Genomic DNA, 26,609 nt, shown 5'->3' on the forward strand with positions numbered 1-26,609 from the left:
CCAGGGGAAAGGTGGTGAGACAGCCAAAAATAAAAATAGTAAAGAGTCTTCTACAGGCCCCCAAAAACCTGCACAGGAGGGTGGGCCCAGAGCCTCTTCACAAAACAATCCTGGGTACAAGGGTAAAAACTTTGATCCCAAAAAGGCCTGGTGTCGAAACTGTAGTCAGTCTGGACACCAAACTGGAGACAAGGCCTGTCCCAAGAAAAGTTCCACTCCAAACTCCAATCCAGGTAACACTGGAATGGCTAGTCTCCAAGTGGGATCAACAGTGTGCCCAGAGCAAATCAGGGTCCACACTGAAGCTACTCTAGTCTCTGAGGGTGGGGTGGATTTAGCCACACTAGCTGCCTGGCCGCCTAACATGCAAAAATACAGGCAGCAGCTCTTTATTAATGGGACAAGTGTAGAGGGCCTGAGGGATACAGGTGCCAGTGTCACCATGGTGACAGAGAAACTGGTTTCCCCTTGTCAATACCTGACTGGAAAAACCTATACAGTCACCAACGCTGACAATCAGACTAAAGCACATCCCATGGCAATGGTAACTTTAGAATGGGGAGGGGTCAATGGCCTGAAACAGGTGGTGGTCTCCTCAAACATCCCAGTAGACTGTCTGCTTGGAAATGACCTGGAGTCCTCAGCATGGGCTGAGGTAGAACTAAAAACCCATGCAGCCATGCTGGGTATCCCTGAACTGGTGTGTGTAAAAACAAGAGCACAATGCAAGGCACAGGGTGAAAAAGTAGAGCTGGAGTCTGGAAGAAAGGCCCAGCCTACCAAGAGAAAAGGAAAGTCAGTTGGGAAACCAACTGCAACACAGTCAGAAAAAGAGAACCTCTCTTCCCAGGAAGAAGTTCTGCCCTCTGAGGGAACTGAGCCTTTGGAGCTTGAACCTTATCAGGTTGAGCTCTTAGGCCCAGGGGGACCCTCAAGGGAGGAGCTGTGTAAGGGACAAGAAACCTGTCCCTCTCTTGAAGGCCTTAGGCAGCAAGCTGCTGAAGAGTCCAAGGGCAAGAAAAATGGAACACATAGGGTCTATTGGGAAGATGGACTCCTGTACACTGAGGCCAGAGACCCCAAACCTGGTGCCACTAGGAGAGTGGTAGTGCCTCAGTCGTTCAGAGAGTTTATTCTGACCTTAGCCCATGATATTCCCCTTGCTGGGCATTTGGGACAAACCAAGACGTGGGAGAGGTTAGTCAACCACTTCTACTGGCCCAATATGTCCCACAAGGTTAAGGAGTTTTGCCTCTCCTGCCCCACCTGTCAAGCCAGTGGTAAGACAGGTGGGCATCCAAAGGCCCCCCTCATTCCACTTCCAGTGGTGGGGGTCCCCTTTGAAAGAGTGGGTGTGGACATAGTTGGTCCACTAGAACCTCCCACAGCCTCAGGAAATATGTATATCCTAGTAGTAGTGGATCATGCTACTAGGTATCCTGAAGCTATTCCCCTTAGGTCGACTACTGCCCCTGCAGTAGCCAAGGCCCTCATTGGTATCTTTACCAGAGTGGGTTTCCCTAAGGAGGTGGTGTCTGACAGAGGTACCAACTTCATGTCAGCATACCTAAAACACATGTGGAATGAGTGTGGAGTGACTTACAAATTCACTACACCATACCATCCACAAACTAATGGCTTAGTTGAGAGATTCAACAAGACATTAAAAGGCATGATCATGGGGCTCCCAGAAAAGCTCAAAAGGAGATGGGATGTCCTCTTGCCATGTCTGCTTTTCGCTTACAGAGAGGTGCCACAGAAGGGAGTAGGATTCTCACCCTTTGAACTTCTGTTTGGTCACCCTGTAAGAGGACCACTTGCTCTTGTTAAAGAAGGCTGGGAGAGACCTCTTCATGAGCCTAAACAGGACATAGTGGACTATGTACTTGGCCTTCGCTCTAGAATGGCAGAGTACATGGAAAAGGCAAGCAAAAACCTTGAGGCCAGCCAACAGCTCCAGAAGTTTTGGTATGACCAAAAGGCTGCAATGGTTGAGTTCCAACCAGGGCAGAAAGTCTGGGTTCTGGAGCCTGTGGCTCCCAGGGCACTTCAGGACAAATGGAGTGGCCCTTACCCAGTGCTAGAAAGGAAGAGTCAGGTCACCTACCTGGTGGACCTGGGCACAAGCAGGAGCCCCAAGAGGGTGATCCATGTGAACCACCTTAAGCTCTTCCATGACAGGGCTGATGTAAATCTGTTGATGGTAACAGATGAGGATCAGGAGGCAGAGAGTGAACCTCTCCCTGATCTTCTGTCATCAGACCCAAAAGATGGCTCAGTAGATGGAGTGATCTACTCAGACACCCTCTCTGGCCAACAGCAAGCTGATTGTAGGAGAGTCCTACAACAGTTTCCTGAACTCTTCTCCCTAACCCCTGGTCAGACACACCTGTGTACCCATGATGTGGACACAGGAGACAGCATGCCTGTCAAAAACAAAATTTTTAGACAGTCTGACCATGTTAAGGAAAGCATCAAGGTGGAAGTCCACAAGATGCTGGAATTGGGAGTAATTGAGCGCTCTGACAGCCCCTGGGCTAGCTCAGTGGTCTTAGTCCCCAAACCTCACACCAAAGATGGAAAGAAAGAGATGAGGTTTTGTGTGGACTACAGAGGGCTCAACTCTGTCACCAAGACAGACGCCCATCCAATTCCTAGAGCTGATGAGCTCATAGACAAATTAGGTGCTGCCAAATTCTTAAGTACCTTTGACTTGACAGCAGGGTACTGGCAAATAAAAATGGCACCTGGAGCAAAAGAGAAAACAGCATTCTCCACACCTGATGGGCATTATCAGTTTACTGTTATGCCCTTTGGTTTAAAGAATGCCCCTGCCACCTTCCAAAGGTTGGTGAATCAAGTCCTTGCTGGCTTGGAGTCCTTTAGCACCGCTTATCTTGATGATATTGCTGTCTTTAGCTCCACCTGGCAGGATCACCTGGTCCACCTGAAGAAGGTTTTTAAGGCTCTGCAATCTGCAGGCCTCTCTATCAAGGCATCCAAATGCCAGATAGGGCAGGGAACTGTGGTTTACTTGGGCCACCTTGTAGGTGGAGGCCAAGTTCAGCCACTCCAACCCAAGATCCAGACTATTCTGGACTGGGTAGCTCCAAAAACCCAGACTCAAGTCAGGGCATTCCTTGGCTTGACTGGGTATTACAGGAGGTTTGTGAAGGGATATGGATCCATTGTGACAGGCCTCACTGAACTCACCTCCAAGAAAATGCCCAAGAAAGTGAACTGGACTGTAGAATGCCAACAGGCCTTTGACACCCTGAAACAAGCAATGTGCTCAGCACCAGTTCTAAAAGCTCCAGATTATTCTAAGCAGTTCATTGTGCAGACAGATGCCTCTGAACATGGGATAAGGGCAGTTTTGTCCCAAACAAATGATGATGGCCTTGACCAGCCTGTTGCTTTCATTAGCAGGAGGTTACTCCCCAGGGAGCAGCGTTGGAGTGCCATTGAGAGGGAGGCCTTTGCTGTGGTTTGGTCCCTGAAGAAGCTGAGACCATACCTCTTTGGGACTCACTTCCTAGTTCAAACTGACCACAGACCTCTCAAATGGCTGATGCAAATGAAAGGTGAAAATCCAAAACTGTTGAGGTGGTCCATCTCCCTACAGGGAATGGACTTTATAGTGGAACACAGACCTGGGACTGCCCATGCCAATGCAGATGGCCTTTCCAGGTTCTTCCACTTAGAAAATGAAGACTCTCTTGGGAAAGGTTAGTCTCATCCTCTTTCGTTTGGGGGGGGGTTGTGTAAGGAAATGCCTCCTTGGCATGGTTGCCCCCTGACTTTTTGCCTTTGCTGATGCTATGTTTACAATTGAAAGTGTGCTGAGGCCTGCTAACCAGGCCCCAGCACCAGTGTTCTTTCCCTAACCTGTACTTTTGTATCCACAATTGGCAGACCCTGGCATCCAGATAAGTCCCTTGTAACTGGTACTGCTAGTACCAAGGGCCCTGATGCCAAGTAAGGTCTCTAAGGGCTGCAGCATGTCTTATGCCACCCTGGAGACCTCTCACTCAGCACAGACACACTGCTTGCCAGCTTGTGTGTGCTAGTGAGGACAAAACGAGTAAGTCGACATGGCACTCCCCTCAGGGTGCCATGCCAGCCTCTCACTGCCTATGCAAGTATAGGTCAGTCACCCCTCTAGCAGGCCTTACAGCCCTAAGGCAGGGTACACTATACCATAGGTGAGGGTACCAGTGCATGAGCATGGTACCCCTACAGTGTCTAAACAAAACCTTAGACATTGTAAGTGCAGGGTAGCCATAAGAGTATATGGTCTGGGAGTTTGTCAAACACGAACTCCACAGTACCATAATGGCTACACTGAAAACTGGGAAGTTTGGTATCAAACTTCTCAGCACAATAAATGCACACTGATGCCAGTGTACATTTTATTGTAAAAAACACCACAGAGGGCACCTTAGAGGTGCCCCCTGAAACTTAACCGACTGTCTGTGTAGGCTGACTAGTTCCAGCAGCCTGCCACACTAGAGACATGTTGCTGGCCCCATGGGGAGAGTGCCTTTGTCACTCTGAGGCCAGTAACAAAGCCTGCACTGGGTGGAGATGCTAACACCTCCCCCAGGCAGGAGCTGTAACACCTGGCGGTGAGCCTCAAAGGCTCACCCCTTTGTCACAGCACCGCAGGACACTCCAGCTAGTGGAGTTGCCCGCCCCCTCCGGCCCCGGCCCCCACTTTTGGCGGCAAGGCCGGAGAAAATAATGAGAATAACAAGGAGGAGTCACTGGCCAGTCAGGACAGCCCCTAAGGTGTCCTGAGCTGAGGTGACTCTAACTTTTAGAAATCCTCCATCTTGCAGATGGAGGATTTCCCCAATAGGGTTAGGATTGTGACCCCCTCCCCTTGGGAGGAGGCACAAAGAGGGTGTACCCACCCTCAGGGCTAGTAGCCATTGGCTACTAACCCCCCAGACCTAAACACGCCCTTAAATTTAGTATTTAAGGGCTACCCTGAACCCTAGAAAATTAGATTCCTGCAACAACAAGAAGAAGGACTGCCTAGCTGAAAACCCCTGCAGAGGAAGACCAGAAGACAACCACTGCCTTGGCTCCAGAAACTCACCGGCCTGTCTCCTGCCTTCCAAAGAACTCTGCTCCAGCGACGCCTTCCAAAGGGACCAGCGACCTCTGACTCCTCTGAGGACTGCCCTGCTTCGACGACGGCAGGAAACTCCAGAGGACAGCGGACCTGCTCCAAAAAGACTGCAACTTTATCCAAAGGAGCAGCTTCAAAGATCCCTGCAATCTCCCCGCAAGAAGCGTGAGACTTGCAACACTGCACCCGGCGACCCCGACTCGGCTGGTGGAGAACCAACACCTCAGGGAGGACCCCCGGACTACTCTACGACTGTGAGTACCAAAACCTGTCCCCCCTGAGCCCCCACAGCGCCGCCTGCAGAGGGAATCCCGAGGCTTCCCCTGACCGCGACTCTCTGAAACCTAAGTCCCGACGCCTGGAAAAGACCCTGCACCCGCAGCCCCCAGGACCTGAAGGACCGGACTTTCACTGCAGAAGTGACCCCCAGGAGTCCCTCTCCCTTGCCCAAGTGGAGGTTTCCCCGAGGAAGCCCCCCCTTGCCTGCCTGCAGCGCTGAAGAGATCCCTTGATCTCTCATTGACTTCCATTGCGAACCCGACGCTTGTTCTAAAACTGCACCCGGCCGCCCCCGCGCCACTGAGGGTGAAATTTCTGTGTGGGCTTGTGTCCCCCCCGGTGCCCTACAAAACCCCCCTGGTCTGCCCTCCGAAGACGCGGGTACCTACCTGCAAGCAGACCGGAACCGGGGCACCCCCTTCTCTCCATTGGAGCCTATGCGTTTGGGCACCACTTTGAACTCTGCACCTGACCGGCCCTGAGCTGCTGGTGTGGTAACTTTGGGGTTGCTCTGAACCCCCAACGGTGGGCTACCTTGGACCAAGAACTGAACCCTGTAAGTGTCTTACTTACCAGGTAAAACTAACAAAAACTTACCTCCCCCAGGAACTGTGAAAATTGCAGTGTCCACTTTTAAAATAGCTATTTGTGAATAACTTGAAAAGTATACATGCAATTGAAATGATTCAAAGTTCCTAATGTACTTACCTGCAATACCTTTCAAACAAGATATTACATGTTAAATTTGAACCTGTGGTTCTTAAAATAAACTAAGAAAAGATATTTTTCTATACAAAACCTATTGGCTGGATTTGTCTCTGAGTGTGTGTACCTCATTTATTGTCTATGTGTATGTACAACAAATGCTTAACACTACTCCTTGGATAAGCCTACTGCTCAACCACACTACCACAAAATAGAGCATTAGTATTATCTCTTTTTACCACTATCTTACCTCTAAGGGGAACCCTTGGACTCTGTGCATGCTATTCCTTACTTTGAAATAGCACATACAGAGCCAACTTCCTACAGATACTATTTACTTGTCCAAGTATCAGTAGTGAGTACAACTCATATGTCCAAAGACCCATACCGTATACTATTCACAGGCCCAGGTATGAGCTGTGGGACTGTTCACAAGTCCTGGTACCAGCAGCGGTTACTGTTCACTATCAGAGATCAACAGTGGGTACAGTTTAAAGGTGCCTACATCAGTAGAGGGCACTGTTCACATATTCTGGTATCAGCAGGTCATACTGTTCACACGTCATAATATCACCAGTTGTTACTGTACACAACAGGTAACTGTAGTGGGAACTGTTCAGTGTCAGATATCAGCAATGGGCACTGTTTGCAGGAACAGGTGGCAGAAGCAGGTACTGTTTACAGGCTCGGTGAGAGATTTTCTCCCCGAATAAAGGCCCAGAAATAGTAGTGTATCTCCCAGTGTTGACAAGGAATGCCTCTTTACTATCAACAGAGACTGATATGTTATGTAGGTCTTAGTGTACAGCGTTGCCCTGCGGGCTATATCACCTCTATACCCTGTGCTCAGTGAAGTCATCTCGGTTTTCGCTGTATTGTAGCATCGCCCACATTTTTAGGTCAAGCAAATTGACCTGTATTGTGGGCTTTTAACCATGACCAGTGCATGCCCATCACTTTCACTCGTTCGTGGGCTTGCCTTTCAAAAATCCTTTGTCCTCATTGGTAAGTGCTCTACGTTTGTCCCTCCTTGGGGTGGTTTGGTTACCACCTTGGACATTGACCCTGCTACATGGATGATTGCCGATATGTTTGACTGTGACCGAACTTCTTTTTCCTTTTGTGTCTCTCCTTCATGCTCATTTCGCATTGAATCAGCTCGCTTATGTTAACTAATGTTTTATTTTTTCAGTTTATGTGGCAAGAAAAGTGCAGTTCAGAATTTACAATGCTCTAATCGGAGCAAACGTGAGATCCATTGCATTCCAAATGCTTGTTAGACACGAGAGACTTAAACGATGGGGAGAAAGGGTGAGGAAAGGGGCTAAATATAAAGCACTTAGCCACTTCTTCAAGCTGCTGGAGGCTAGAGGCAATATTTTCCTTCTTGGAAGGGAACACAATATGAACACTGAAATCCTGCTCTCCTTTACTGACATCCGTAAAAGAAAATGGACTTTTCCTGCAGATGCAATGAATCAGACAAAGCAGACTGAATCCGAGGCAGAACTATGTGCAGCTTATAATGCATATGTTTTGGGAAATCATTTACCAACAATGTCTGAGTGCATTAACTTTAATCTGTCCGGGGAATCAGACCTGGCTACACTCTGTTATTTTCATATGCATTTCAAAGCTTGCTGATGGGGTTATTGTCAGTGACAACAAAGAGAGGTGTAGAATGGGTGTCAGTGGAGGTGGGAATTTGGCTGTTTTCAATCAGGATGTGCTTTTTTAGGTTTTCAGTCTTTGTGATCTAAAACTCATGCCCAGTGCTTTAAATGGGCTGGTACTCACCGGTACTGAGTACCGGCACTTTTTTATTTTGAGAGGGAGAGTACCGGCATATCTCAAGAAAAACGTAATACTTTTAATTGGAGAGTACCGGCACTTCTCAGAAACAAGCAGGTACTCTATTACAGGGTACCTGCACTTCTATTTTTCCATTTAAAGCACTGCTCATGCCAGATTAAAACAAGGCATTCTCTCGCTTAAGTGTTTAATAAAGTCAGTTAGGATGGTGTATGACTTTTATTTCAAACTTATAACACCATTAAGACGTCCATGTACTTACAACAGTGTTGAACTGTGTGGCTTTTGGGCCTCTCTTGACATGGAAATTGATTTTTGCATCATTGATGAATGAATTAAAAAGAGCTTACAGTCGATTGGTGCTACCAAGTAAACTGGTATATTTAGCGATGACAAAAGGTGACAACGGGGAACCCTGAAGACTCAACACGCGGCTCTTGACACTTATGAAAGAGACAATGCGTTACTGTTGACACTTCTGAAGTACTCAACGTGTTACTATTGACACTTCTGAAGTACTGGATGTGTTACTTTTGACACTTCTGAAGTACTCGATGCATTACTATTGACTTTTCTGAAGTACTCAAAGCGTTACTATTGACACTTCTGATGTATTCGATATGTTACTATTGAGTCTTCTGAAGTACTCGATGCATTACTATTGAAACTTCCAAAGTACTCAGCACATTACTATTGACACTTCTGAAGTACTCTACACCTGACTTCTGTAGTCCATGAGGCAGTTGTGAAAGAAATAAGAACACATGACAAAGACCTTCCAGACCCCGTCGTTTGACCCATGTACTCCAGGACAATTACTTTTTCAACAGTGTAAAGAATGCTCTGAGCGTGGCCTACAGCATTAGCCCTTACCTCTAGAGTAGTGTATTAGGTATTCTGTAGACCGACTCCTTTCAGTACTGAAACAAAATCAGCACTCTGTGTTCTTTGAATGATTATAGTTCGCTATGTGCATGTGTAGCTTATTTATGCAGTTACCTTCGAAAGGAATTGTAGACTGACTGGAGGTGTGTATTTCATAGGACGGGTAGCTAACAAGCCAAATGTAATGTAAGATGGATTTAAAGAGCTCTGCTTATCACCGGCAAGGGTATACTGTCATGACCTGAACGCTTCTTACCACTGTGATCTGCCTGTCTCTGGGCACCACCTGGTTTCTTGCTTGTTCCGGATTGAACAAGGTAATTGCGACCCTTACCAGTAGCATATAACACCAACCCAAACTTGGGAAAAACCTCAGATCAAGGAACTCCTGAAAAAAAATGTTAAAGAAGAAAGAGAAGCACAAAAAAGTCTGGAACAAAAAAATGCAGGAAGCGAAAAACAGTAGAAGTGTCTGCAGCACAAGGAACAGAAGACCAACTGTGCTTATATACTGACAAACAGGACGTGACATGCAGGAAGTATTGAAGACACCATCTTGGATTGGGAAAAGCCACATTAATGTGAAAGGGAAAATAGCCAAGCTGTAAAAAGTAGTGAGCAAAGCATGCAGGGAAGGAAACAAAGACTCATGGGAAGGAGAAGATATGGCCAAAGAAGGAAAAAGAAAAGGAAAAAAAAGAAAAGAAGAAAAACAGCAAAAAACAGGTAAGCAAAACTATGAGGGCAAAAAGCGGGCGCAGCACGAAACAGAGCCCAAAAGGAAAGTTTCAGATCACGCCGCTGCCCAAAAAACAGGTTGCGGCCCGAGGCAGAAACGGCCGTCTGAGACGCGGACCGCCGATCTGACAGCGGCCTGCAAGTCGGGCGCCACCAGTGTCTGTGGCGTCACAAATACAGGCGCTGAGTAGGTGAAAGTAGGCGTGTGGTGAGGCTGGGCCTGAATACAGGCAGTCTTGGTGGTCCTGCAAGAAGGCTAAGTGAATAGCCGGGTCTTCAACTTCTTGTGGAATTCAACAAATAATTCAAGAGACATTTATTTTTTGAGCATTATAACCCACTGTATGGATTGTTAAAGGCCTTGAACGTGAGCCGTAGGCCTAAGCTGCAGGCAAGGGCCTATAAGGAGGAAGAGGGCCTTTAATAGCCAGAGTAGCTTGAGGCAGAGGGGTTATAAGAAGATTAAGATATTCCAGCCACTGAGGGTGCAATGTTCTAAATTAAAAGGAAGAAACAGAAAGACTTACTTTGGAAGGCTGGAACAGAAGGTCTGTACCACCCATTATTACATTGGAATGGTGGGAGTTCCATTAAAGGCAATGAAGTGGCTCAGGGCTTATCATAGCTGTTATACGCCTTTGGCTCCAACATTCTCATGTTAGACTTTTTGTTTCTCCATTTTAATTCAGAACATTCTACCCTTATTGAGTAGAATGTTCTAATAACTTTATAACCCTTCTGCCTCGGGCTATTCCAGTTAAAGGCCCTCTCCCTCGTTGGTAGGCCCTCACCGGCAACTTAGGCCTATAACTCTGGCTCAGAACAACTGGTATAGCTCACAGCAGTGGTCTATAAGGCTATATTATGGGCCCAGAGCCACTTCATTGTCTTCATTTTGTCTCTTAGCATTCCAATGTTCTAATAAAAAATCTCTTGATCTAGAGGTAGTGTACATGGGACTTTATCAGCTAAAGGCCCACATCGCTCAGGTATGTTTAACAATCACATTCTTATTTCACTCTGTTTGGATGGGAATACAAAGGTGAGGAAAATAGGTTCTTGTGCACCTTTAAGAGAGGCTATGCTGACAAATCACTCAGAGTTCATTATCTTTCCAAGCAATCAATATTTTATTGTTTTAGCTTACAGGTGTAAGTAATACAATATGAAGCACAAATCATAAAAGACAATAAAACATTGAAGAGCATAGTGTACAATAGATCTTATCCATATAAACAATTCATCTCCTGTTTTTGAAATACAATGAAAACAAAAATATAAAATATGCATATAAAAATGAACAAATAGCAACTCCCTCAAGCCTAGTTATACAACGTGTAAAACAACCCATATAGGGCCTGATCACGACTTTGGCGAAGGGTATTATCCCGCCCGCCGAATTACGAGTTCCCTTAGGATATAATGGACTCGTAATTCGGCAGATGGGATATCCTTCACATTTGGGACGGAGTAATCCCCTCCGCCAAAGTCGTAATCAGGCCCATATTCTTATCATGTCATTGTTATAATACCACCCACTCGACATAAACCAACTAACAACTTTAAATATGAGAGTACTATTAACTAGAGCCACTGTGGCTATGCTGATAAACGTCTTGCGGCATGGAGTGCAAGTATATCTCAATCATGCCCCTTCTGGTATACAAACACTGTCTGATTAAACTCAACAGATGTAATATCACATACTTAGTGGTAAGTATGCCAATAAACATATCGTTCCATTTTCAGCTCATTGGAAACAAATACTGTAGAGTTACTAACAGACTTCGGCAAGAACAGGATCGGTAGCATGTGAAGAAGGTGCCCCAAAAGTCTGAATGAGCTTCTGGATCTTATTAGGGATCCCTAATGCTTGAGGTTTACTCTAAGGCAGCCCTCTTCTCTTGCTCTGCTAAATAATGCGAAACCACAGGCTTGCTAAAGTTTGTTTTAAACACCACCCTCTTCTTGAGATACTACTAGAGCTAAGCATCCCTACTTTAATGTGGGCGGATGATTTCTAAGTTGCAAATTCAACTTTCTTCCTCTCCCTCTAATGAGCAAATATGCTAGTCTTGAAATTAACTAGTATAGTGCAAGGGACTGTCGATCTATGCCTGGAAGTAAAATTTCTGTGAAATTCCCAAAACATCAACACGCTGCTCAAAAAGTAGATATATTCTCTGAAACCCAATATAAAATGATATCACCCTGGTGGCTTATCTGGGTACCTGAACTCAGTACTAGTAAACTTTGTTTAGTTTATGGTCTTAATTTCGCTATATTTCTTCATCAACGGCTGCATTTTACAATCTTCTTCCTCCAGTTGTCATGTTACAACACAGCAAGCTTGCTTGGTGTTTTAGTTCAGGACACAACCCTTCTAATATAGTATTGGTAATAGGTACTGCTCATTGAACAGAAAAGTGTGTATTGTAGTAACTGGCAAACATCAGAATGTAAAGCACAGCTGTGTTCAAAACTACACCACATGTAACAGAAAATGGCTCAATGAATTTTATTCGGAACTGCAATGCTTGTAATAAAAAATAATTTTAAATGCTAATGGAACGATACTACTAGGCGAGCATGGGTGAAGTCGGAGATCATGTAGAATGTGTAATTTAATAGAAACCACACTATAGCAGATTCCATGATTTTGGGCCCTAACAATGTCTACATTCCATGTTCCCATCACCACCCTATTTGTTCTCAGCTCTCTCTTGTGATTTCAGATCTGCAGGAGTTCTCGTCCGAGGAGCGTGGAGCAGTCAAGGCCACCGAGGGCTGGGGTGCGATGATCCACTGCCACCCACCGCCACATTACCCAGGTAAGCAGGAATTGTTGTATTTGTGTCTTGTTAGTCAACAGCAGCATTGCCTTGCCAGGTGCTTCAGCAAGTGTTTGAAACAGATCCCACTCCTGACACCAATTGTTGAACCAATCCTGTCACTCAGCAGCTCTCAGTGCCCAGCCTGTATTTTCACAATGGAGGACGAAAGCACATACCCTGTGCCAAGCATGAAACAAGCTCCCTGCTCAGAAGGGCAGTTGCTTCTAGAGGTCAGTGGGTTTTCAGACTCCCACTGAAACTCTCTAAAGCTGAGGTGAAGGAGCTTCTGCACTGGTGTGCTAATGGGGGACTGCTTCAACTCACTTCCTTTATGTGGTGCTCCAAGTCTCCTCCGCTGTCCTGTGGACTTTCTTCCAAATTGTCAGCGCTAAAACGATTACTGGAGCAGTTAAGAGCGGTGATTACCGTACAAGTTTAAATTCATCTGCAAAGATGAACCCTCAGCCCTTGAGACATTATATGTTCACCTGGGGAGGGGTGCGGGGGTGCAACGATACAAAATTGGTCTACCATTTTACAGACTGCGCAGATGAGATGGAGAACTGAAGGCATGGGATTTAGAGTCAGAGGTAACATTTCCACCTCAGCCATTTTCAAAGTCTCACACAGGCACTTTGGAAGATCAGTACATCAGGGTAAATGCACACAACTACCCAAGGGATGCAGCGTTTTATCTATTTATGTGCTTTGCCTACTGGATCGACTTTGATAATATGAGTTTTTTAATCTCTGCTTGGTTAAACATATAGGGGGTGATTCTGACCGCGGCGGACGGCGGTCGCCGCCCGCCAAGCGGTTCCCGCCGAAAGACCGCGGCGGTCATTCTGGCTTTCCCACTGGGCTGGCGGGCGACCGCCGAAAGTCCGCCCGCCAGCCCAGCGGGAAACACCCTTCCCACGAGGAAGCCGGCTCAGAATGGAGCCGGCGGAGTGGGAAGGTGCGACGGGTGCAGTTGCACCCGTCGCGAATTTCAGTGTCTGCAAAGCAGACACTGAAATTCTTTCTGGGGCCCTCTTACGGGGGCCCCACGACACCCCATACCGCCATCCTGTTCCTGGCGGGTGAACCGCCAGGAACAGGATGGCGGTATGGGCTGTCAGAATCCCCATGGGCAGCGGAAAGTCGGCGGTACACCGCCGGCTTTCCACTTCTGGCCGCGGCTGTACCGCCGCGGTCAGAATGCCCGGCGGAGCACCGCCAGCCTGTTGGCGGTGCTACCGCCAACCTCCGCCATGGCGGTAATTACCGCCAGGGTCAGAATGACCCCCATAGACTGCCTGATTAGCTGATGGTTCTAGTGTCAAGAGTCTTTTGGGGGAGGGAATAGTCGAGTGTCCTGTGATTAGCGTGGTACATTTTCTCAGAAGAAAACACCTTACAGTCAGGAGGCATTTGATACCCAATAACAGCAAGCACTGGAAACACCAATCGTTGGGGCTTTTATATATTGAAAAGATGTTAGAAGGCTAATAGTAATGCATGGTTAATTCCCACATACAATGAATTGTGCACTGCTGCACACGGTTTACCATTTATGTGTTTTTGCATTCGCATTTCGCTTGTATGCGTGAATGTGTATTTGTGCATGTGTGTCTGTGTCAGCAAAGCACACTCTGGTAACACCTGTCTTGTAACTGTTGGTTTGTGTTGCTGTCCAGGTTGCTGTACCTGTCTTGGATGTTAGTAGAGCTTTGGGAATACATTTTGATTGTAAAAAAAAAGAGGTTGAGGTCTGAGCGGCGCAGGGTCCAGGGACAGGCAGTGCACCGCCTAAAGGGGTGAGGACGTAAGATCAAAGGGGCGGGGAGCCGCAGGGCCATGGGGTCAGCATTAGTTCAGGCTTAAGGCAGCAGGAAGCAGCACAGGGACCAAAGAAGGTAGGGAGGGGCAGCGTAGAGTTCAAATGGAGGGTCTCCTTGACCAAATCAAATCCACCAGTCCTACCAGATCACTGTGATCAAGAGCTGAACAGTGCATGGTTACCGCAGCGGGAGGCCGCAGGGTGGGATACCAGGAGTTCGCTGGTGGAACAACCATCCCAACTGCATTAGTAAAGAATCTTCACCTTAAGAACTGCTTGTGTGAATTGTGAATTGTGTGAATTCTCCCATCGATGGCCCGCACTAAGAGACGATCATGTGGGAAGTACCTACTCAATAATGACACTGATGCTAATGATATTTCTCCTCATCATGATTATAATGGTAGGGAGATCAGTACAGGGTACAAGCAGGGAGCAGGTTGTGGTCCAATGCAGGGAAGCTTCAGGTGCAGCACTGGGGAAAGAGAGAGGAACTTAAAGGGTGGGGTAAATCCTGCACCAGGTCTGAAAGGGAGAAGCTGGCAAGCAGTGCATGGTCTGAGACAAGCAGTGCAAGGTTCCAAATGCGGAAGCAATGCAGGGTCTAGTGGTATTACGAGGACAATGGGACCACCTTCAAAACGCCCTTTCTGTCTACATCATCACTGGGTCCCCACACTAGGTTAGTGCGGGCCCTAACATAATAATCCCTCCCACCATTCAGTGTCTTTTAAGCTTTCTCATGGCTAGAACTTTTGTTTCCAGGCTGGGAGAAGTTTTGTTTTAAAGGCCTTGTTTGCAATATCATTGCAGTAGGCCTGCTAGCCCTCTAGAGGCTAAGTATATGGTTATACTGCATTACTTTCTCCTGTTTCTTTCATGGGGTTATGCTCTCTAGGGGCTAACAATATGGTTACATGACCATGGGGGCTATTACGACCAGGCGGTCGTCACAATACCACCCTCGGGATTATGACCCCGCCTACTGCCATGGTTTTTGTGGCTTCCGTACCACCACGAAAACCATGGTGGTAGACACTATCAGTGCCAGGGAATTCCTTCCCTGGCACTGATAGGGGTCTCACCCACCCATCTCCCCCTCCCCAGAGTCCTCCCCTCCCTCTCCTGACCCCCCGCACATTTACACACCCACACGCGCACACATACACACTGATACACACACGCGTACCCGCATCCACCCACGCATGCACACATACATACCCACACACCGCAATACACACTAACATACATTGTCGCACACAAGCATTCACAACACAAAACATACACGTACCCTCACATTTAGTCATTCATGCACGCATTCCACGTGACTCACACCCACATGCACGCATACAAAAACAGACACACACAACACCCCCACAGCACCCCCACACATGCACACAACACCCCCCCCAACACACACACAACACCCCTCACCCCCTCTCCTTTCGGAGAACCTGACTTAGCTGCTTGCAGGGGGTCCTCCGGCATGAGACGGGACGTGGCGCTGCTGCCAGCAGCAGCGTCCGCCAGTAAAACACCGCCAGGCCATATCATGGACCATGATACGGTAAACGGTGTTTTACTGGCGTGATGCTGCTGCTGGCAGCAGCGCTACCTTACCGCTGTCCGCCATGACCGTTGACGGGATTCCACCAGCCTACTGGTGGAATTCCGTCTACGGTCGTAATGTGGTTAGCGGCTGGTTGCCAAGGCGACTGTACGTTGGTGGCCGTCGCTGTGGCGGTAGGCGGCATTTACCACCAATGTCATAATGAGGGTCTATGTTTCTTACTAACGATATGTTTGTTATGGTGCCCTCTAGTGTCTGTTTTGAGCATTACAGTCCAATGCCAAAAGTTTATTTCTAAAAGTTTATGATAAAGGTTTATATGATAATTGTATATGTTTTAATAATCTCTACTTATTACATTTATGACCATGATTCAGCCCAGCTTAACATCCTTATTACACTATGCCTGTTTGAACACTCTAGATATGTTTGGGTGACCCTTCTAGTTTATTTCTCCTTTGTGGTTGTCTTGTGTCTTTTTGGGGGGAAAGTGTTAGCCAGCCAGCAACTCTGATGGTGAGGTGGTGAAAGTTGTATTCTATTGGAATTAGCATGGCAGATTTAAATTAGGATGCTAAAGGGAAACATTTTTATTTTTTGCTGCAGATACAGGAAGAAGGTAAATGGAAGTGCTTTAGTTATATGCAGGGTCACTGGAATTATATGCCAGGAAAAGATGAAATTATGAGGCACGGTTGACCAATTTATGTGGCAAGAAAAGTCCAGTTATGACTTTACAGTGACAGTAGTTCTAACTCAAGCAAAAGTGAGACCTATTGCATTGCAAATGCTTGTTATACTTGTTACCACTGTCTGAATATTATTTGCACCTCGTTAGTACCAATGTACCACCCAAAGATAGCAATAAGCAACAGAAAGGTGATCAGTCTACCTTTGCAAAGGGTCTTCAACAGAACTGCAACACGCAAGGCTGTGTTTTTAGTAACCTTTGAACCGTTTGAGCTAAAAACATTTTTTATGTTACGATCTGCAGTTTATGCAGCAGATGATGGATTATGTGGCAAGTGCGGCAAATCTATAATTATGCGAAAAATGCCACGCTGCACAATTGCATAAATCCAATAGCACATCTTTTTCACAAAAAAAAGCCAGGCCTTTGTCAGTACCTTTCCTAATAAATTTTGTCAGTGAATAAATTAAGTATATAGCCTTTGTCATTGGCTTGATAAAATAAGCAGTTAAGGCCTACTGTATTAAGCATAAGCCTTCCAGCTAGGTAACCATTAGGCAGACAATTTGAAAATTACTAGTAGGTGCAAAAATACATTTGGCAAAACAATAGATATGTCCTCCTAAAAGGGTCTAACAAGGATTATCATAATGCAAATGTTCTACCCTAAAGATTTGTCAGAGGGGGTAACCAACACTAAAACCATTGTCTACCACACTAATCTTTGAGATGTGGTGTGACAAAATATAGCATGATAGCAATCTACCCTGCAAAGCCTTCTGACTTGTTTTTCACTATAAATAAGTGAGCCCTACTGCCCTTATTATAACTTTACCCTATAAATAGATCAGATATGTGGCATTTGACTTAACTTTTCCAAATTAACCAATCAGGCCCAACACAGACACCAAACATTACTGCATCCATGGGTGGTCACCACCTGCCTGGAAGCTGGTGCCCCAAGACATCAGCCCCTTAGTAGGTGACGTGGCTGAGACAAGCACTCCTGCTACCCCAACGAGAAGCTGTCATACATGGAGGGCATGGTGGCATGGAAGAAGGCAAATCTATCTCTTTGGCCACTCTCCATGCCATCCACCCAACCCACATGCTAGAACTCAGCTGGTGGCCACTCCCAGGCCTTTGAGTTAGAAGATAACGTAGAGTCTGATTTAAGCTGTAGCATGTGAGGAGCATGTGTGCTTCGTAGTCTATTGCATGAGGGTAACTTAGCTCCTGGCTTGAATGGGTACCTGATGAGGCTTCAGATGTTACTCACTATTGTTTATCCCTGCTTTGTCTCCCCACCTCACCACACAATCCATTCCTGGTTGAGACTAGTGAGTGACAGTTTCCACTTTGAATAAAACTGAGGATTCCAGTTACAGGTATAAGTTATGTGAATGACATAGTGGGGTACAGACAATCAAGGAGTCTAGGGCATCCCTGACCGTATGGTGGCTCTGCTCTATAACCACACGTATGTTGTGAGGTTTGCCAGTTACTGTGGCCAGGCCATCACATTGGAATTGGAATGGGCCCAATGAGCATGGGTCCACCACGTAGCTGTGCAGGTCTCTTGCTTGGGTACATAATGCGTATCGACTCTCGGAGAGCTGCAAGTACTTGGTAGACTGCCGATGGCTCTCTAGTCCAGTACGGCGTGCTGGATTAAAGTTTAATGAATGCAAGACTCTGTCATTTACAAACCCAGGCTGCCGTGGGGTAGGCCATTCTTCCAGCTATAAATCTACATTTGTAGAAACAGAGCAGCTGCAGTGATTCAGTGTGAGGCAAACTGGATCCATGCCATCAGTCATCGATCTCCAGGTCGGGCACTGAAGAATCTAATACAACAGTCGCCCAGGTCAGAACATTCCATCTTCTCCTGGCAGATCCCCCACGCCTTAATTGCCTTTAAGAAAGGCTATTTAATTTTCTTGCTGAGCAGCACCGACAGAACTAATGAAACAACCTTAAAATAAATACACAAAATTGGTTAAGATGTTTATCTTAACAAAAGAAATGCTGTCCGGCATGGATGCCGGGAAACTAACTCATCTCTCTATGTAGCTTTCACGTCTTATACACAGCACTGCTGCCCAGTTCACTAGAGCGAGTTATATTTAAATATCTGACGAGGTCAAAAACTTTTAGATGAAGCCAGCAAGTGCTGCTCTTTATATATGCACAACGGTGTTTTTCAGTTAATCCTAACACCCGGGAACCACCCAAATACCACCTCATCGAATGTGATTGGAGAGGTTGATAGGCGGGCTGGATACATATAATAACGCACTGCCCGAGAAGCAAGACAGGGAGTCTCTAAGACCCAGTGGGAAAGCCACTCTGTTAATGTGCTTTATATTGCTCAGAGCGGTGGTCACTACGGGGGTTCCAACTCCTGCTCCCATGAGAGTCCCTTCATCAAAATGTCAGGGGGTAGTGGAAGTGACATCATATACCTTTTGACCATAATTACATCACAGGAAGTGACATCAAACGACCCAAGGCTTTGATTTTTGCCAGGAAGGCATGTCATGCGACCCTAACATCACAACTATTGACATCACTGAAGTTCCATAATAACTGCATGATTAGCAGAACAGCACACATGTATAGTCTACACACCACCTATCTTATGGTATTGACTTGTTCTAAGGCATGATACTTGGCTTGAATTGTAGTGAGCAAACAAATCAGCTAAGCCAGACCTCTTCCATGGGTTATCTCCTCCACCTAAGAACATCTTAAAGAGACTGATGTGAAATCATGCATTTTAAATCACAAGTTCCTCATAAATATGTTAAAATGCTATAGGCACTGAAAGGGAACTCATTAAATATTGAAATCCTTTCATGTTTCCCCAGGAGTTGGCCCCATTTTTTTCAAAATCTGGTATGGGTGCCCCAAATGTCAACAATTACCTCCTTTGTGCCAGGGTCAGAATTTTGTCATGGGTACCTCCATATTCCATGAGTGCTCCCATATATAAAAAAATAGCAAAATATTCCAGTGGCAAAATTTTGCAATATATGCTGACAATATACCACAGGTGACCCTTATGCCAAAATTACCTTGGTATGTCAGGGTTAGGATTTTGTCATAGTTACCGCTCTCCCATATGCCAAGATGTCCAACTTTATGCCACTAATTACCTCCATTGTGACACTGGTGTCGGCATGCCAAGAATTTCCTTAAGTATGCCAATATTATTCAACAGGTGCCCTATATGCTGTGAATGAACTACCACTGATATGCCAGTACCAGTATTTTACTATTGATTCCCTTTATATCAAGAAGTACCCTGAGTGTGTCAGTGCTAGTATTTTGTCACAGGTGTTCTCATGCTAAAAAATGCGGCAAGTATGCCAGCACCAGTATTTTGCCCTGGGTATTCATATAAGACAATACTTACTTTCAGTATGCCAGGGCCAACAACAAACTTGTAGGCATCACATCTTATTCTCACTTGCACTCACTTGTACTCATTCTCTCACTTACAGTCACAGTCACTCTTACTCATTTGTTTTCACTCACATCTCTTACACTACCTTACACTCATTCTTATTGATTCTTACTCATTCTTAGTCTCACTCATTCTCACTTACTCATACTTACTGACACTCATGCCTGGTTTACTAACATTTTGCACTGTGTTTGTGCCACTTTTGTTATGCAAACTCGGGGTAAAGTGTTAGGGTGGGATTTACTATCCAAAGCAAATCTTAATTTGTGCAGGATAGTATTCCAAATTAACCCAAAATTGCACCGTTTACTGCTCTGTGTTATTTTGCAACAAGGGGTGTTAATGGTTGGTGCATGGGCGTTCCTATGCAGCCACCTATGGCTTTTGATGCCAATACCTATCTACATACATTGGTAGACGTGAATTTGCACCAAAATCTTACAACGCCTTGAAGCAGGTGTAATGAGGAGAAACACTTTCATTTTTTCTCGTTTTTGTATCTTTGTACATGTGCTGTGTTGTACAGCACACATACAAAGTGGGAAAAACCTTAAAGCATACATTGTACTAGAGGGGACCCTTAAATTACAACACCTATGTTTTAAAGAACACACACCCTAGCACTATGGCGCGAGGGTGTTTGCATTGGTGCATGGCTGCCAAAAGTACACCAGCAGACAGGGAGAGAAAAGTATGGTGTATTTTTTCTCTCTCCCTTTGCCACAAGACAGTGCAGCAATTTTGATGCAATGTTGCCTTGTGTCAAAGAATAGTAACTCTGGGCCTCACACGATCTCATTCACTACCTGTCACTGATTCTCACTCACTATCACTAATACACACATACAGACACATGCTCTCATACACAGACGCTATCTCTCCCACAAAAATATACTCTCATCCACAAGCAAGCACACAACATACATTTAAAACCATTTTTACTTACTTTTTTTTTACTGCCACCAAAAGCCCTGTTTCAGCTAAGGATGATCCATTTGTTATTACACAAATATTGAATAATAGAATATTATTCACTATTACTAGAATGACAGAATGCAGAGCTGCCCCTGTGTTCTTGCCAATGATTTTGCCACATCCGAGGTCGGGGTTGCAAAGCCTTTTGAAAGGGGCAAGCTAGAGTCCCAGCTGCAACCCCTGGTGGCTCCTAAATGACGTCCATGCCTGATCTGTGTCCCTCTGTTCACTGGTTACACAGCCTTGCCAGAGACCTGCCTGGAGTGGATGTGACCACAGAGGAGTGAGTGCCCACCAACCTGCAAAAATGTCACATCCTCCAAGAAGGCATGTAATGAAGTCTACCAATAGAAAATGAGGCATCTACCCGCAGTGCACAGAACAGACCTTACAAATGAGTGCTCGATTTTGGTAGAGTCACTAAATAATATGAAACTGTGAACCATGTCAAGCACAAAGGAACAAGGGTGAAAAGAGAAAGTGAATTACCTAAAGCTATGGGTAAACAATTGTAGAAAAGTGCAGTTATAAAGGGCTGTAAGCTCATAGTGTTGCAAGTGTCACACCCTGTAATAAATAAGTGCAGATTTTGAGAAATGTTCACTTATCGCATAACATTAGTACATTAATACCACACACTCATACTGCATTAAGAAAATACACTTTTAAAAGGGTTTGATTTCAGCAATCCAGAAGGCCATTTCATCACACATTGGGGGCATGTTGCCCATGATATTATTTATAGTCTGGAGACTAATGGAGTGTGCCTGTCTCTGAACTACTGGTCCAGCCATTAGAGCTGGTCTAGAGTTGATGGTGCAATTCAAGATCCCGTTGACATTGGCAAGTGCTTATGTGTCAGGATGTGTAAAGGGTGTGTAGCCAGCTAGTACTGGCCACACAGCCCCATCATTGCTCAGGGGTCCCAAAGAGATATTCCTGTGTGTATGTGGCAACTGACCAGCAAACGAGTTTTGGTGTTTCTGGAAAGGCAAAATGATTTCCAGATCTTGACATGTCTTATAGAGTGCAGCAGGTGCCTATTATTTATAAGCCTGAAACTGCTCAGAGGCAGTGTCTTTAGCCTCGGACTCCAGCCATTAGTAAAATGATTGGCTATCACAAGAGGGACTTCCCCTCCCCCTCACATCGGGGGCACCTCGTAGCTTGAGATGCTGGGTAACTGTTTCACAGTGATTGGCTTCTATCGAAATAGTGGCCATCATGTAATCAAACTGAATTGAAACTGACTCAAGTGGCATGAATTCAAAGAATTAGAAAACCCCTAGGATGGGAAATAACCTTTTCAAAAGTCAAGCTTGGTAAACCTACGGCAATAGGTGCTCCCTTATTCCCTGTAGGAGGTAACCAAGATTAAAACAAACGTTCCTGCAATAACCTAATAATGGTTCACATGTGTGTGCATATCAAGAAGAAACTACTTAAGGTTTCCCAGAAACTCCAGTCCCTGCGTTGGGTGCCAATGTTGCATAAACAAAGACTTTAGCTCTACAAGGTATGTTTTCACACCCACCGGTAACGCGAGTGAACTCAATTTAATGCTCCAACGCTTGAATGTGAAAGGCAGGTTGTTGTAGCCTCGCAGAACTCCACCGAATACATAGTTGAAGTGGATGGAGTCAATGCTTGTCAGTTACTAGCAGTCCACAAACAGAGTTCCGGGGATGCCGTGGTGACTGGAAACAAACCTATTTTATTCTCCTTAATACCACAAACACACAAACTGCACTGAATAAAGACACTTTAACTAAAATGTTATTTCAACAGTCTCAATCTATTGCTTAGCATGTCTAACTAAATCGCATAAAATATCACAATAGCAGCACAAATGAAAGCTGTTGACAACAAGAATTAAATGAACAATTCTACCACAATTAAAATGCCATATAAAAATTTAAAATCTACTTCTATGCGCTACACTAGGAGAGCATTGAATAATATAACTTGCACCTAAAGGCCAAGATTAACAAGAATCTGGTGCATCAGTACTGATGCGCCAGATTTCTTGCGCCACCCCACCGCCATAAGGACATCACGGGTGTGCCATATTTGCAATACAGCGCACAATGGTGCATGTTAGGCCAATAGCCTCAAACTTTTTGATGTTGTTTTAGCCCTTTGCTTTACAAGCATGAAACATTTTGACGCTAGTGCAGCAAAATGCAAGGAGGCCCATTGATTTCAATGGGTGCTTTGAGCATGCGTTAAAAATAACGGCCAAAATGGCGCAATGAAATCTTGAATCTACAAGATTTCATTGCGCCATTTTTGCGGGCCTCCTAACACCGGAATGCCCCCCTTGCATACATTATGTCTGAAGCAGGCATAATCTGGTGCAAGGGGTCGTAAAGTGCGCAATGCATGCATTGTGCCACTTTGTAAATATGGCGCAGTGATTCTTGCCTTATTGAGACACATTAGTGTAAAACAAATTATGCTAATGTGGCACAAGGAGGCGCTAGGGCCTTGTAAATCTGGCCCAAAGATTCTTAAGGCGAATCAGCGCAAAGCATCCCTGTTTAGGGCAAAGCAATGTAGTTGTCCAAAGACAGAGAGACTGTGTTCCCTGCTAAGGATTAACACACATCACATCAGGTCCTCTCCTCCCTGTCCTGACTCAATATCAGCTTCCAGTAGAAAGTGAGATGCAGTGGCAGCTGTGACAGTCAAGATCTTCTCTGGTAGTATCTTGCACAATAATCTGAGGCTAAGAACCTCTCCTCCCAAGTGGACTAGTGGCAGCCTTTTTATACTGTATCTTATTTAAGATGAGACTTTTTCACATTACTTAACGAATGTCTGTCATAACCTATGTGCATCAAGATGCAAGTCTTAGATGCATTCCCATAAACGAATAAGATATAAATAATTCAATTCAGGCTTCACAGTTTTGGTTATTGTTCTGGTCTGACTTTGAAATGGAGATAACGAGGCACTTGCTCCAGACTGATGCCACATCAGGTGTTCTGATCTATATTATTGTCTGAGTGACTTGACACTTTCACATTTTGTTGGAAAGATAAGTCCAGACATCTGCATCAAAGGCAGGCATGTTAATGATTCTGCAAAAATAGGGAACATTGATTAGCGGATTGCACACGATGTAGTCGGGCCTTATGGTCTTTTGTTTAGTATGTCTACACTGTTGTGTACTTCTACTCTGGGAAATGGTGACTAGCAGAACCGTGTATATGTAGAAGTAGACTTACACATGAATACATTTACACTTGTAAATCCACCTTTGTGAAAAGGGCCTATGGCATGTACTGCTGGTGTGCATGTTGCAGTTTGATTACCAACTCAATAAGGCTTCCACCTGTATTGTTTTCATTTCCTGGTGTGAATGAAAAGATCTATTAAGAGAAACCTATGGTTCCATGGTCAAACAAAAGACATTTAGAGGCAAAGTATCAGCCTAGAGAGTTCCCCTGACAATGCAAGTTGGTGCAAAATCGACGAATTTATCCTTTGTCCCACCACTAGAAGCAGGTAAACCAGACCAATGAAGAACCATCATTGTGTCCCAAGTTATTGCCCCCAAATGCAGCAAACATAAATTAAGAATGATGTTATGAAAAAGGACTTCCATGTGACTAGAGTTAGCTAGTTGTGTAATATCATAAAACATTGTACATTGTATACACAGTGATTTTAGGCATAGTTTACTGCTCAGCTAGGTTAAGGAAGGTGGGCAATATGAGCCAGACTCATTAAGATTCTTGTTGGGGAACAGGACTAATTAAACAACTTGCTCCTGAACAGTGGAAAAAAAGTAGTTTAAAGCACATTATAGTCATGGAGTCAGTAACAAGGTGGATGTGTTATGCAGCTCGAAATGAGAGAATTTTGGGAATTTTTCATTTTTAGGTCACCCCTGAAACAGTGGGTGTGCTGTCGCTTGCGAGCATATTGTTCTCAAAAAATTATGAAGGGTTTAGGGACTGCCCATTGCTTGCCATTGGCTGGCTTCAGCGTCACTCTCGTTTCCTTGCTTCTCATTGGTCATCACCTCCTGGCTTCACTTTGTCTTGTGTGTTTTTCCCTTCAGTGGAGCATAGACCAAGTACCGCTTCCTGTCCATGCCAGTGTCACTCCACTGACCATGGGCTTCTGGAGGTACATTTTTTTATTTGTCACTTTGCATTCTATAAGAATACATGTGTTTGCAGTCCACCTTCGCCAGTCCTTGTTTTCCCCACCCACATCCCACCCTCCTCCCGCTGTCCTGGTGTTGTTAGCTCCATTCAGTCGCCCCTCTTCCATGTCTGTGCTTACCCTGTCCCCCTCCTACCGTCTTCCCTTTATTCGTGGTTTTGTTTGCTCCCTCCTCTCTGTGGGGTTGCTTGCTTCCTCCCTCCTCCTGGCGTCCTTGGCCATGCTTGCTCGTCACGCCCTCCTCCCACTGTCTGTCCCTTTGCTGTCCACCAGTGCTTTAAATGGAAATATAGAAGTGGAGATAATCACTATTTAGAGTGACTTTTGCTCCTGAGCAGTGGCAGTACTATTCCCATCAAATGTATTTCAGCAGTGCTGAGACGTGCAGGTACTCTCCCTTTCAACTTAAAGAAGTGCAGGTACTCTGTACCGTACAGCACCTGCCCATTTAAAGCATCTACTCTCCACTATTGCACTCTACATCACTTTACGCTGCCCCACTCTACCCCACTGCACTCTATACCAATGCACTCTACACCAGGCTATACTACACCACTGTGCTCAACAACAGTCTAATTTGCAATGCTGCACTGTCTGCCACTGAACTCTACACCACTCTTCTCTGCACCACTCTACTCTGCAACATACCACTCCCTGCCGCTGCACTCTATGCCACTGCTTTCTGATCCGTACCATACACCACTCTACTGCACTCTATGCCAGTACACTGAGTCTGGTCTGTTCTGATCTTTAAACACTGGAGGCGAGATCCATAGACTGCTGACATCAAGGTGCGGTGTCTCCAGTCACTGTTGATTCCTTGGGGTCGCCAGCAACAACTAGCAGTGACATTAATTATGACTGAGTTCTGGTCATTGTTGACCCCTGTGCCCCAGCAGTGATCTCTGGTCACCATTGCGTTGACCATTGAAATTACTGGTGATATGTGTTCTTACTCCGAGGTGAGTTTTGGTTACAGTTGTCCCCAAAGTCCTTGCGACCTGGTAATGATTGTCTCTGCCCCTTTATCCAGTGTTTCATATGTACTAACAGTGCTAACAGTTACTTGCCTCTTCCCAAGTGAACTTGCCCCTCTATCAGCAGTGCTCTACTACAGATGGCTCCTGAATGAATTCCCTAAGTTTGTGCCTGTGGACGAGCGCCACTTTGTGTCACAGGTGACTGGTAACCTATACATTGCCCGAGTGGAAGCTGCAGACCAAGGAACCTATGCCTGCTTAGCCACCAGCAACCTCGACTTCGTGGCCAAGAGCGTCTTCAGCACCTTCAGCACCCTCAACGTCATCAGCGACAGTAAGTCAGGATATACATGGGGCATTGGGGTGGTGTATCCTCAATATCGGGGGACTCAGAGTCCAGGTCAATATCTTCAACAGCGATGGTTAAGATGCTGCTTTGATTTCAATATTAGAACTCATATTGTAACCCCAATTACATTGTGATGGTGATTCAAGTGGCGCAGTGATATCAAGGTAAGGACTCATGTTATAATGTC

At 45.5% G+C, this 26,609-nt stretch overlaps 1 protein-coding gene across 2 annotated transcripts in view; it reads left to right on the top strand.

Moving 5' to 3' along the window:
• Window positions 1-26,609, top strand: part of CNTN2 (contactin 2) — a 184,647-nt gene that overhangs the window by 65,939 nt on the left and 92,099 nt on the right. The window contains exons 5-6 of one of the 2 annotated variants that reach the window (XM_069238524.1): window positions 12,292-12,387; window positions 26,198-26,407. In XM_069238524.1, the coding sequence (XP_069094625.1) occupies window positions 12,292-12,387; window positions 26,198-26,407 (306 nt within the window). Of the gene's footprint in view, window positions 1-12,291; window positions 12,388-26,194; window positions 26,408-26,609 lie in introns of both variants that reach the window. The other variant, XM_069238523.1, reaches the window with a different exon arrangement.

The sequence above is a fragment of the Pleurodeles waltl genome, chromosome 6, assembly GCF_031143425.1.
Source record: "Pleurodeles waltl isolate 20211129_DDA chromosome 6, aPleWal1.hap1.20221129, whole genome shotgun sequence".
In the NCBI taxonomy this organism is placed as follows: domain Eukaryota; kingdom Metazoa; phylum Chordata; class Amphibia; order Caudata; family Salamandridae; genus Pleurodeles; species Pleurodeles waltl.